We start from the raw sequence: 14,052 nt of genomic DNA, 5'->3' as shown, positions 1-14,052 counted from the left end.
AGAGATTAAGGGTGTTTGAGAATAAGGTTCTTAGGAAAATATTTGGGGCTAAGAGGGATGAAGTTACAGGAGAATGGAGAAAATTACACAACGCAGAACTGCACACATTGTATTCTTCACCTGACATAATTAGGAACATTAAATCCAGACATTTGAGATGGGCAGGACACGTAGCACGTATGGGCGAATCCAGAAATGCATATAGAGTATTAGTTGGGAGGAAAAAGACCTTTGGGGAGGCCGAGATGTAGGTGGGAAGATAATATTAAAATGGATTTGAGGGAGGTGGGATATGATGGTAGAGACTGGATTAATTTTTCTCAGGATAGGGACCAATGGCGGGCTTATGTGAGGGCGGCAATGAACCTCTGGGTTCCTTAAAGCCAGTAAGTAAGTAACTATAGTAAATATTCGAATATTTTAATGAACCAAACACCAAATTAAGCAGAATGAACCATACTTTTATAAAGTGTACAAAAAATAAAAATGCCAATTTTTTTTCATTTTGAGTCTTGATGACTCCCCTTAAATTTACAAACTGCGGAATATACAATATACTCAATTGAGTTCTACTCTTTCAGGGGCGAGCTAAAGTTTTTCTGTATATATTATATTTTATGTTACAATTATTAGCAAAATAATAAATAAATAAATATGTGTCATTTGGTTTAGAATTTATTGAGTAATATTTTACTTCTTTATTCTTGACATGAATGGACTTCGATTTCATGGCATCTCCTAAACCATTAGCAGCTATTGCTGTAGAGAAGCGCTGGTAAGAATGTTCATTAAGAATACTCCTTACATGTATGGCTTGTAGTTGCAATGATCATCATGCTACCCACTCGTGGCTGGATGATCGTTCACCTCTAGTGAGACTTGTGAGCCTTGGCTCCCTGTGGCTGACTGGTATAGCTTAATAGTATGCATTACTGTATTTCAGTTACTGGATGGAGTGATCTAGCGCAGATCCCTTTAGGTTTCTGTATAATTGCATTGTTATTTGTTAATGGAACATTGGTTGAGATATGTGTAAATAATTTTGAATGCAGTGTTTGGAATACTAATAACACTGAACAACAAGAATTTTGCTCCGACTTAAAACAATGTGTTCCTTATGGTTTGATGTGCGCTGAATCCGAAAATGCATCTCTTTTCTTCGTGTCACGTAAGGTTTTTAAGATATACTATGATTTCACTTTTCGATAAGCGCTCCCCCAGGAAACATCTGGCGCTGGTTGGGGGTGTAAACCAAAACAAAGGCTAATGTATTTTATGATGACTTATTTACGGTTTATTATGGTTGTTGGCATGTTCTAATAAATAAACAGATATTGGTCCCCCTTCTATTAAGTAAATTTGATAACAGTTCAAAGTGAGGTCTATGCAATGAACGAAGAAGGGTGTGGTTTTCAGTATTTAAAGGAAACGTTTTCCAGTTTGAGTGAAGGAAAATTAAAAGAGGGCATTTTCATCGGTCCAAAAGTTCACAAAGTTATGGCTGACCTTTTGTTTGAGGAAAAACTTTCCATTACAGAAAGAATGGCATGGCGCACTTTCAAATTTCCTTGGAAATTCTAGGGCAGACAACTACATAGAACTTGCTGTGGAAACCATGTTAAGTGCATATCACAAAATGAAGTGTAATATGCCTCTCAAAATACACTTTTACATTCTCATTCGGATTTCTTTCCTCCTAACTTTGGAGCGGTAAGCGACGAACACGGGGAAAGATTTCATCAAGAAATATCTGAAACGAAAAGGCGATATAAAGGAAGATCATCATCCAGCATGCTTGCAGACTATTGTTGGTTCCTTGTAAAATACAGTCCCGGATCTAGTTATAAACAGAAGTCATCCAGAAAATTATTTTAAATGGAAGTTCAAATTCCGAGATTTTTCTCATTATATGCATGAAATATTTTTATTGTTGTTGTGTTTTAAACTATGCTACATCATTTTTATATCCAGTACACATTTTTCAAGTATTATGAGGAATTTTGAATCCCTAGTGTGTTGTAATTTTATCAATAGCAGCGAAAAATTAAAAACAAATAAGTTTTGTCATAAAAATGGTACGTGATGGGGCAATTTGGATTTGAAATTCAGATTTAGGGCACACATATTAGTAATATTCACCTATTTATATTTCGGAGCAAGACAAAAAGTAAAAATTTGTTGTTCAGTGTAATAGTTTGTTTTCAGGTGGCCAATAAGACTCCAGCGAAGCAAGTTGTGGTGAGCGAAGCCTCAGCTATGGTGATCTCTCCAGAGCCAGAGAATGAAGTAGCGAGCGAGGCACAGGAGTCCGGCAGCGAGGAGGGGGAGGGCAAAGACGCGAGTGAGATGGAAGTGGACGAGGACCAGGAGGAGATGGAGAAGCACGTGGGCTTCGAGGTGGAGGACGAGGAGGACCCGGGTGCCAGACCCAACAGGCTGCACCGCCGCGACACCCCGCACCACCTCAAGAACAAGCGCATCAACGTCAACCTGGACCACAACAAGGTGGCCTCCATCATCGCCCAGGTCAGAGCACTTGCTAGTCATCACTAGGGACCGGATTTTTATGTAATATCAAGGTGTGAAATATGTACATATTTATGTAAAAAGTTGTTGTTATCATCTAATGCTGGGCTTTGGCAACGAAGCCATTAGCGTTCTTGCTCTCCAATATTTCTCTGTGGTGGATCCATCAGGTAGAACGTCACAGGTTATGAGATGATCTTCAGTCATTTCTTCTTCTTTGTTGCATAGAGGGCAATTTGGATTTGTGTAAATTCCTATTTTATTCAAGTGTTTGGCCAAATAATCGTGTTCTGTAAGCAGTCTGAATTTTGCTACTGCAGATTTATGTGGGATTTCTGGAATAATTTCTGGTTTTTTTTATTAAAATGCTCCATTTTTTATCTTTGGCTTTGGTACATAATGCTTAGTTTTGCTTGATTTTATATTCATTTTTAATTAGTCTTTTGATGGATGTAAAAGGTAGGCTTGTATTTGTATTCTGAATTAAATTGGATCCTTTTTTGGCAAGAAAGTCAGCAGTTTCATTTCCAGCAATTCCGCAATGTGCAGGTATCCATTGCAATTGAATTCTTTTCTGTAGTTTTTGAAGTTGTTGGATCATTTTGTGACATTCTTTAATTTGGATTGACATCATTTTATATGAATTTATTGCATATAATGCTGCTTTAGAATCAGAGAGAATGACAGCATTTTGAAATTTATCTATTCTGTATAGTAGGTGTTGGAGTGAGATATGAATATCTATTATTTCCGCATCAAAATTTGTTGTATGATGTCCTGCTGGCTGATAAAATGAGAATAACGCACACGTAATTCCTGATCCTGAGTTGTTATCGATAGTAGACCCATCTGTGTAGATATGTAACCATTCTTCTGGTGGGTATCTATTGTTCACAGCTTCTAATGCCAGCGCTTTTAGTACAGGTTTGGAAGTTTCAGATTTTGTAACTGGTTCTTCTAAATCTAGTTGAATGTTAATTGGTTCGAAGGTTAGAGGTTTTTCTCTGCTTAAAATGTTTTCTTTAGATTTAGGGAGATTCAATTCTGTTTTTATTTCCGTGACTTTGGACAGGAAACTTGTTTGTGTTTTCAACTTGGTTGGTTGTAACTTTATTTTTTCCCATTTTGTTGTTGTTAAACGTAGCATTTTTTCATGGTGTGTTAGTGCCTGCTCCTCTAGAGTGAGATATATTGGAGGGTTCTGGGTTAGGGCTTGCATTGCCGTGATTGGGGTTGATTTTGCTGCACCAGTTATTAGTCGCAGGGCCTGATTTTGGCATACTTCTAGTCGATTCAGGTTGAAATTATTTGCCGTAATTAATACCTCCGCATTGTAGAGAAGTATTGGCTTGATGAATGTTTTGTACGTGATGTTCAAAGTCTGCCGATTACTACTCCATTTAGCTAATCTCTTTAAAATTGGAAGTCTTTTTGTTGATTTGTCTACTACTGCTTCAATATGATTTCTCCAAGATAATTTTGAATCAAAAATTGTCCCTAAATATTTCGTTTCATTTGTTTGTCTCAGGTTTGTTTTCTTGAACTGTAGATTTAGTTTTGGGATTTTTTTCTTCAAGCTAAATATTTGAAACGTTGTTTTATCAGTATTTATGGCCATCAAATTGTTGTCAGTCCACTTTTCTAATACGATCAGAGCCTTTTGCATTGAAGTTTTGGATTTGACTATTTGAGGGGAAGATGTCCACATGACCATGTCGTCTGCAAAAAGAGCTGTCTTTATTTCTGCGCTTGAAACAGCCGGGGGGGGGGATCGTTGATGTAGATGTTAAACAAGGTTGTGCTCAGTACTGCACCTTGTGGGAGGCCCATTTTTATTTGTCGGAATTTGGAAGTACTGTCATTGTATTTTGTAGCACAGAAATGCTGGGGAAGGATGTATGTAAGAAAAATAAGCTGAATATGTACCAAAAATGTAAAATTATGAAAATATTTCATATCAGCATCTGCGCTGGTTTGTATTGTTAATATTATAGTTTTATTAATTTATCATACAGAATAATATATGTAATATTGACAATTAACATTTGAGGAGAAAAATTCGCTCGGGCGCCAGGTATCGAACCCGGGTCCTTGGTTCTACGTACCAAGCGCTCTGACCACTGAGCTATGCCGAATTCTCCTCAGATATTAATTGTCAATATTACAGATATTATTCTGTATGACAAATTAATAAATCTATAATATTCTCATAGCTTCAGTGCAGATTACTGTGCACTTAACTATGGAGTCCCGGCCAAACAAGTCACTCAGCTGAGTGCGTCCCTAGTATAATGGCAGTTGACATTGGACATATACGTCAACATATATGCCTAACATGGAGTCAGGCCATAAAGGGAAACATTGAAGGAGGAGAATTCGATCCAATGCTGTAGATTGAATTCGGTGTAGCTCAGTGGTCAGAGCGCTTGGTACGTAGAACCAAGGATCCGGGTTCGATCCAAGGTGCCAGAGCGAATTTTTCTCCGCAAATATTAATTGTATTGTTAAGCCTAGATATTTGTAGTCTGGTGCAATTTTTAATTTTCTGTTGTTCATGACGATTTCTAATGTTTCTGGTGCTCTTTCGCCGTTTCTGAGTATCATCATTTCTGTCTTGTCCACATTTATATCAAATTTGTTTTTATTGCACCATTTTACTATAATGTTTATTGTTTCTTGTTAATTTTGTAAGGTCTTTAGACTCTACTACTATGTCGTCCGCTTATACGTATGAGATTATTCCCTCCTTGATTTTTACAATACAAAGTAGTTGTATGAGAAAGGTTGCCTCATATTTACAGTGAGCGGTAAGGGATGAGTGCTTCTTTTACTTCCTGGAACTAAGATGTTATGTTTCGTCCCGAAATATATCCTTTCTCGGGTAGGTAAAACGGCTTTTTAAATCTGTATTTCAAATTGCCAACTTCCCCAGCAGAAGTTTTCTTTTTCATTTTAAAGGAGTAAAAATGAATAAAACCCCTAAATATGTAGATTTATCTAATACCAAGCCATAATAAGTAATGTGGGGTAAATATGTAAAAATATGTAGTATAAAATTTTAATATATTAATGGTAATTACAAGATTCGCAAAAATTTGTTATTTATATACAGTTAGGTTGAAAGGAATATAATATGTAATTACATAAAAATCCGGTCCTTAGACATCACCCAGGTCTAAGCTAAATCAGGCATCAGTATTTTGGGAAACACATTTTGTCTCCCGAGGAATTCAGGAAATTAAACCCAGTAGCATCACAAGGCTGGTGTCGCATTGGGCCATTTGTGCTCAAGTTTTATAGTAAAAGCCTACATTCTTAATCGAGAAGAAGAACAGGCTTGGCTAGATGATAACGATATATAAAATCAATGTGTACAGTTGTTTTATTATATCTCTGGTTTATCTTAGTCATGGGCGTCAGAGCATTAAAAACAATGTGAACTTTTCTTCCTCTCTCATCCCCCTACTGCAAACGTGATGTTGCACAGAGGAAGAGATATAATACAAGGCTTTAACATTATGTATACAGTAGAATCTATCAGGTTATCCTACAGTTTTCCTGCTTTTTACGCTCCAATTAATCACGAGAAGTGAGCTAAAATTCTATCTGCACCATAGAATATAAAGGATCTTGCAAGAAACCCTGTATGAGGCTACTACGTAATGGTAAACAAGGATTAGCCGTGCATGGGACTTCAAAATGTAAATAAATGTGTACAACTACCCTGTTGTGCGGCTTTTCTTGCTGTGGTCACAGGTGGAGTGATGGGACAAAGTTGTTGGGGGGTGGGGTGATGATGCAACAATTGTCATGCACTGGTCTCCGCCGACGTCCCTCTGGCATGTCAGTGTGGCTGAAGAGAGGGGAAACAGTGACGGGACAACAGGACCTAAGCTCAGTGGCGGCTCCTGCATATTTCTTAAGAGGAGGAAAGAAATTAACAGCACGAAATGACACCTTCTTGAATGAAACATGCTACAAATTAACCTACATGCATACATGTAAGACCAGGTAGTGTTGGGGTTGGCCTTCCCTTCTGTATAGCAATAATCTGTTCTTGTAAACTGAGTTTCCTAAATTGTCCAAAATATATTATGATTTCACTTCCATTCATTGTTGAATAATTGCACAAATTAACAATTACAAGGAAATTCACAACCTCGTAGCATTTTTCGAGCACACTACAGCATCACACGTGTTGGAAGAGACCAGCTACTAACTCATAACCGGAACCGTTTTACGGAAAAATGGAAATGGGAATGAGAAATAATCTGAGGAAAGCGAGAACACTGCACCCACCCACGTGGTCTGTGTTGCCACATGTACATTTTACAAGTTCAGTATCACATACTTTTGAAGAATGTCAGTTCTTGTAAAGTCATACTATCATTATTGTTCAAAGCTGCCGATGGCTGATTAATTTTTTATGTTAAAAATGATGTAGTTTGGAGTACCTACTTTCAGTTTCAAATATATTTGTACAAAACTGACAACTTGGCTGTTGCCCTGTCTAGTAAACAATGAATAGAAGTGAATTTCAGGGGCCAACTACGTAAAACTACTTCCTCTTTGTTTTACATAAACCCTACTTTAACTTTCAAATATCCACGAAAGTTTCAAACCATGAATAGTAGCCTATATCAAATGCAATGAATAATATTTTTGACTTATAATTTAAAAAAAGTTTACATGGTGTCTTTCATAGCGTTGTGTTAAAACTGTTTTTATTGTGCCTCCTCCTAGATGTGTTATAGGCCGGTTGAATGCAACATTGTTAGGTGGCAGCGGTAGCGAGCTTGCTGCACGACCAGTCGGTTTCTATTTCCCACCCATGACTGATTCAGAGGAGGATCTCCTCCCTCTCCGTTCATTTACTTGCTTTAAAACTCTGCTTCTTTCTCTGGCCACTAGTGTGCTGTTGTCTGTGTGTGTTAGCTGCAGTAAAGGAGGAATGGAGTGCCTTTCCTCCACACAGACAATCTCGCATCTTTCTCACAGTTTTCTACAGCACATGAGCGCGCGTCGTTTAAAACTCGATCAACCGAGTTTTTCTTATAGCTGTGAACTTAAAAATTATCGAATCTTCCTCGAATTTCAAGGCACATATTTTATTTGGTATTTACTTTCAAAAGAAGAAAATGTGAGGAAGACGTTCCTCCCTTCCCTCCCCCGAGGAACTGCCACTGCCTAAGCTTAAGGGGGTAAGATGCGAGATAATGATGAAGATAAGGAAAGTTCGTTTTAAAAAATATTTGTTTATTAACATCAAGAAAAAAGGTTAGATATTTTCCTTTGGTTCTAGAAGTAGGGGAAACAGTATATCAATAGAAATTCGTAATTTATAAATTCGTCCTGTGGGAAGAGTTGCAGTAAGATTTGTGTGAGAGGGAGGCAGGGGTAAAGTTAATGCCTGTGTGCTTGCCATCTTGATTTTTAAACTCTTCAAATTAAGATGCTAGGTTCTGAATTACGTATAATAATTGTCACCAAGGTTAACTGTGGATACAGATTCCAGAGATAAGGGGGAATTACTGTGTAAGAATTATGGAAGGGTAAAACCCAAACAAAATAGTGGAAGAAGAAAGGAAGATTCGATCCTAGGATTTCGTTCGTACTAATCTGTAATGTAAGTCACACAGCTGAAAATGTATGTGTAGTCAAGAAATTAACTTTTCACCATTTGGAAGAGAGAGAAAAAAAAAACAGTTTTAAAAAAATGACATAGCACTTCTTCCTGTAACTTAAATGTTGTATTGCCCTGTTATTTTTTATACTTATCTTGTTTTTCTTTTTGTTATCTGTAACTGCCACTGGGTGAAAATTTATTCATAGTTAAATTATTAATTCATTCATTCGGTACAGATTTCATTAAAGTACTGTCTTTCCCATTGGCAACCTTCTCTTTTTAGTTTCGAAATTGTTACAAATTCAGAATTATGGCCGCCAGGGAGTTGTGTAAGTACATCCGTTATTGACAAAGAATACCTACCAGTTACATATTACAGTGAACAGTGTCACAACTTGAGATTGTTTCCAAGAAGTATTACTGCTTACTTTTTTTTTTTTTTTTTTGGCTCTTAGAATGAAAATTTGAAGATACATTTCCTGTGTTCTTAATAATTATTATTGTTAATGTTCTGAATTATGAAGCAAATTGTATGTTACTTTATGAGATCGCATTATTGATAAAATGTGCGTGGTCTTCACACTAACATTAAGCTGTGAGATGCACGGCCTGTTATCTCAGTTTGCTTTATCTACAAGCTGCTTATCTCTGTTGTTGCAGGCTATCAATAGTAAGAAGAAGGAGGATGATGTGGATAAAGGCAGCTTCTACCCCACCCCACCTGAGTCCATAGGAGAGCAGAGTCAAGGTATGCATTGTGCATCGCGCTGAAGGTCACACAGTGTTAAGTAAAACAACCTTACAAATTGTTTACAGATTCTGAACCTTGCGTACATGTCGTAAATTCGTTTATATAAGTTCAGTACACAGTCGGCATGAAGTCATTGTTTAAAAAGCACTTTGAGCGTTCAAAGAGAAGCAAACTCGCATCTCCACAGGCAGCAAGTGCGTCAGGAACGAGCAAAGGAAGTGGTAGGAAAAAGGCGAAAGAAGGTGGAAACTATTCGTCTGATGATGACTGGTCGCAGGCTGGAAGTTTCAGCACTCTTAATGATAGTTTTGATGCTCTGAAGGCTGTGAACATCGACAAACTTACTGAGTCTGTGGAGAAGGGGGCAGGAGTGGCACAGAATGAGCCAGTTGGTGGAGATGCAGATAATGTGAAAACACACCAGAAGCAATTTGCAGAGGATGATCCACTGGTTGAGAGAGGAACAGATGAGGCAAACCTCCATAATGAAGACAGGGTGGATTATACACCATCACATCAAGATGAAGGTGTGTGGGTGCAGGAGAACAAAGTGGCAAGTCAGGTGAAACACCGGAATGTAGGTTTCGTGCCGTATAAATCCATGAGGGGGAGTGCCGACCAGGCAGCAAGTCTTGACAGGAACCGGGCTAGGAATTCCAGTTGCCTTACTGGACGAGGAAGTTCTGCTCCCACAACACCGAAGAGAGTTCGCATCTGGGATGGTGAGTCTGAGGAACTGTGATAAAAGTCTTTGGTAAAATTTAATTTGACGTTTAAAAAAAAAAGATATATTTCTTCCCATTCCTTTTTGTGTGTAAGCAAGCTAGCATGTAGTTACTGCATGTTCTGTGTACATGTGTTGTTGTTGTTCTCTAATGCCAGGCGTTTGACAGTAAAGTCATTTGACCTCTTGCACTCCAATATTTTTCAAAGATATCTAGAGTATGCCATTAGGAAAGTCCAGGATAACAGAGAGGGTTTGGAATTGAACGGGTTACATCAACTACTTGTCTATGCGGATGACGTGAATATGTTAGGAGAAAATCCACAAACGATTAGGGAAAACACGGGAATTTTACTGGAAGCAAGTAAAGAGATAGGTTTGGAAATAAATCCCGAAAAGACAAAGTATACGATTATGTCTCGTGACCAGAATATTGTACGAAATGGAAATATAAAAATTAGAAATTTATCTTTTGAAGAGGTAGAAAAATTCAAATATCTTGGAGCAACAGTAACAAATATAAATGATACTCGGGAGGAGATTAAACACAGAATAAATATGGGAAATGCCTGTTATTATTCGGTTGAGAAGCTTTTATCATCTAGTCTGCTGTCAAAAAATCTGAAAGTTAGAATTTATAAAACAGTTATATTACCGGTTGTTCTTTATGGTTGTGAAACTTGGACTCTTACTTTGAGAGAGGAACATAGGTTAGGGTGTTTGAGAATAAGGTGCTTAGGAAAATATTTGGGGCTAAGAGGGATGAAGTTGCAGGAGAATGGAGAAAGTTACACAACACAGAACTGCACGCATTGTATTCTTCACCTGACATAATAAGGAACATTAAATCCAGACGTTTGAGATGGGCAGGGCATGTAGCACGTATGGGCGAATCCAGAAATGCATATAGAGTGTTAGTTGTGAGGCCGGAGGGAAAAAGACCTTTAGGGAGGCCGAGACGTAGATGGGAAGATAATATTAAAATGGATTTGAGGGAGGTGGGATATGATGATAGAGAATGGATTAATCTTGCTCAGGATAGGGACCAATGGCGGGCTTATGTGAGGGTGGCAATGAACCTCCGGGTTCCTTAAAAGCCAGTAAGTAAGTAAGTATTATCATCGTCAGCGACTGAAGCACAGATTTTGAGGTGTTCCGAATCCATTTCTTGGTTACACCGCCAGCATTCCATTGTAAGATGTTTAGTTGATTCTGTACCATTAAAGTAGTCCCCGCCTGGAGATCCAATTGGGGGACTATTTTACCTCCGGATAATTTTACCTTAATGGTACTCATTTCATATTGGAGTGAAAATGGCAAGTTGTAGCCGATTTAAGTGAACACCATATTTTAACGTTTTGGTGGCTACTTCATTCACACACAACCCCCAGAATGTCTGGAGGACCACACCTGCTGTTGGTCGACGGGTCCATTGGACCTAGCTGGGAGATCTTGTTGATCACCAGCTTTCCCTCCTTAAGCCACTGGAGGACGATTTTAGTGCCATAGCAGGTCAGCACTAGGAACAGAAAAGTAGAAAGAGGAGGAAGGAAAGGGAAATGAACCCCTAGGCCTCGAATGCTCTAATGCCGTCAGGGTCGAAGAAAGTAAGAGTTCAGTCAGAGGACTGGATAGGAAAGGGTAAAGAGGGAATTAGGTATTGAATAGAGGAAAATTATACCAAATTCGGTCATTAACTCATCAAGCTGACCAGTGCTAATTGATGAGTAGCCCCTCCCTTTAGTTCAGCTCGTAAAATTATGCTTACTAACAGCTGCACCATGGGAAGGTAGGGATGGGACATTGGGTATTTGTCCATGTTGGTTCCTTAAGGCCTTCAATGGGAAGGATTAATGGCTCTCCCCCACTGTATCCGACAGATACCCTTTTGCAGCCATGTGTACATGTGTGAGTGAATGGAGAGAGAGAGGGGGGGGAGAGAGAGAGAGATTTTTTTCTCTATATTTTTAAAGCACTTGAAAACAAATACCATAGCCATTATGTTGAACATTACGAAGTTTAGAACTTTCGAGAATCGGAAATAGCCTGAAAAAGCATTACAAATGTAAAAATAGACACTTTAATAGGCAGTCTAGGTTTTGATGCTAAATTTCTTTTGGAGGGAAACGGGTGAAATTTTGGCCATTTTCAGCCAAAATCGCATTTTCGTTTTCCTGTCTCTCTCTTTAGTGCATCAGCAATCTCTTATTTGTATGTTGAACAGTTTCAGTGCTCTACGGTGCTTGGAAGCATAAAAATTACGTAATATTTAAATGGGTGCATTCTTGAATTTGAATTCCATGCAAACTTTATAAGCTGTTTTCTCACACTTTTTTTCAGCACATTTCGTCATATTCAAAGTGTAAAAGCTCTTACAATTTTGATGCTAGTAGCATGAAATGTTTACTGCTTGTTATTTGTACTATATTTAACGAAATGCAATATCATTTCTCTGATAAACTAAATATTTTCGAGATTAAAAAGTAGAACATATTTAGTGGACACCAAAAATTGTAGTTGCATATAGGTACTTAAAAATTTTTCTCTCCTTTGTAGATGTAAATTTAAAATTCTGGATGCTTAGTTCTTTTGTAATCTCATCAGAGATGTTGCAAATAAAAAAAAAAAAGATTCTCTATGAAACTTGATTTTTGTAAGAGCAGATAGATTTTGAAAATATGCAAATTTCTTTTCTTTAAATTTGAATAACTTAAAAACCATTCATCTGATCATAATGAAACTTATGTGCACGAATACTTATAGCAAGTGGATGAAGTGTACAACATATGAAGTCTCTCTATCTTAAAAATTGTAGAAAATAGAAATTTCACCCATGACCCCGATATCATCGATATAAAAAATGAAACTCAAAACATAAAATTATTTAGGGCCAAATTAAAGAAGTACCTAATTTCTCACGCCTTCTATTCTGTAGGTGAATTCATGACATTCAATAACACTTCATGAAATTGATACTAAAACTATGTGTTGTACTAGTAGACTATATTGTAAATCTCGTGTGTATATATTTCATCTAGACTGTGACTATAAATTAAGATTTTATAATAGTTTTAAGTTTTTTGACTTGTTCCATATTCTAGCTGTAAGCAATGTATGAATACCATGGAATGTTAATAAATACAATACAATACAATACCCCTCTTAACATCGCAAAAAAAAATTTTAAATGGAACCATTAAAAATCATACCGGTACTAAACCTTGACATCCTAAATTAACTCTGCAGGCATGTTACAATGTATTACAGTGTAGGTATTCATCCAAATTTTCTGTCGTGAATTGATGCCTTGTCTCAGTCAACTGAGAGAAAAACATCTCAACCTCGCATGAGGTAATGGGACAGTATATGAAAGAAGTTATATCTGCTGGTGTCACCTGTGGCTGTAGCACAGAAATTCCTTAATCCACTGCTTGTATAAGAATGGTTTAGAGAGGTTTTATTCCTTAATCCATTGCTTGTATAAGAATGGTTTAGAGAGGTTTTATTCCTTAATCCATTGCTTGTATAAGAATGGTTTAGAGAGGTTTTATTCCTTAATCCATTGCTTGTATAAGAATGGTTTAGAGAGGTTTTATTCCTTAATCCATTGCTTGTATAAGAATGGTTTAGAGAGGTTTTATTCCTTAATCCACTGCTTTTATAAGAATGCTTTAGACAGGTTTTGTTTCTGCATTCCACTGAAATTCCTTAATCTACTGCTTGTATAAGAATGCTTTAGACAGGTTTTGTTTCTGCATTCCACTGAAATTCCTTAAATCCACTGCTTGTATAAGAATGGTTTAGACAGATTTTATTCCTTAATCCACTGTTTTTATAAGAATGCTTTAGACAGGTTTTATTCCTTAATCCACTGCTTTTATAAGAATGCTTTAGACAGGTTTTATTCTTTAATCCACTGCTTTTATAAGAATGCTTTAGACAGGTTTTGTTTCTGCATTCCACTGAAATTCCTTAAATCCACTGCTTGTATAAGAATGGTTTAGACAGATTTTATTCCTTAATCCACTGCTTTTATAAGAATGCTTTAGACAGGTTTTGTTTCTGCATTCCACTGAAATTCCTTAATCCACTGCTTCTATAAGAATGCTTTACACAGGTTTTATTCCTTAATCCATTGCTTGTATAAGAATGCTTTAGACAGGTTTTATTCTTTAATCCACTGCTTTTATAAGAATGCTTTAGACAGGTTTTGTTTCTGCATTCCACTGAACTTCTTCTGTGCTGAAAACTGAAATTGATGTAGGCTACTTGAAAATGTAAAAATAACACAAACTTCACACAATTACTGCCCACAATGTAGTGCTGCTTATGATTAGGTTTTCTCCAGAGCAGTTGTTTGCATGCTTTCAATCAGAGAACTCCGGTTTACTCCGATTGATGCCGCGCAGGTTGTATATGTGCTGT

General features: G+C 37.2%; 1 protein-coding gene across 6 annotated transcripts in view; it reads left to right on the top strand.

Annotated features, from left to right (window-relative positions):
• scrib (scribble planar cell polarity protein) overlaps positions 1-14,052 on the top strand; it is a 308,579-nt gene that overhangs the window by 149,423 nt on the left and 145,104 nt on the right. For all 6 annotated transcript variants that reach the window (XM_069836394.1, XM_069836397.1, XM_069836396.1 and 3 more), the window contains exons 14-15: positions 2,206-2,526; positions 8,813-8,900. In XM_069836394.1, coding sequence (XP_069692495.1) covers positions 2,206-2,526; positions 8,813-8,900 — 409 coding nt within the window. The remainder of the gene's footprint in view (positions 1-2,205; positions 2,527-8,812; positions 8,901-14,052) is intronic.

This window comes from Periplaneta americana, chromosome 9 (assembly GCF_040183065.1).
Source record: "Periplaneta americana isolate PAMFEO1 chromosome 9, P.americana_PAMFEO1_priV1, whole genome shotgun sequence".
NCBI lineage: Eukaryota > Metazoa > Arthropoda > Insecta > Blattodea > Blattidae > Periplaneta > Periplaneta americana.
This window is presented reverse-complemented; position numbering and strand designations above follow the sequence as displayed.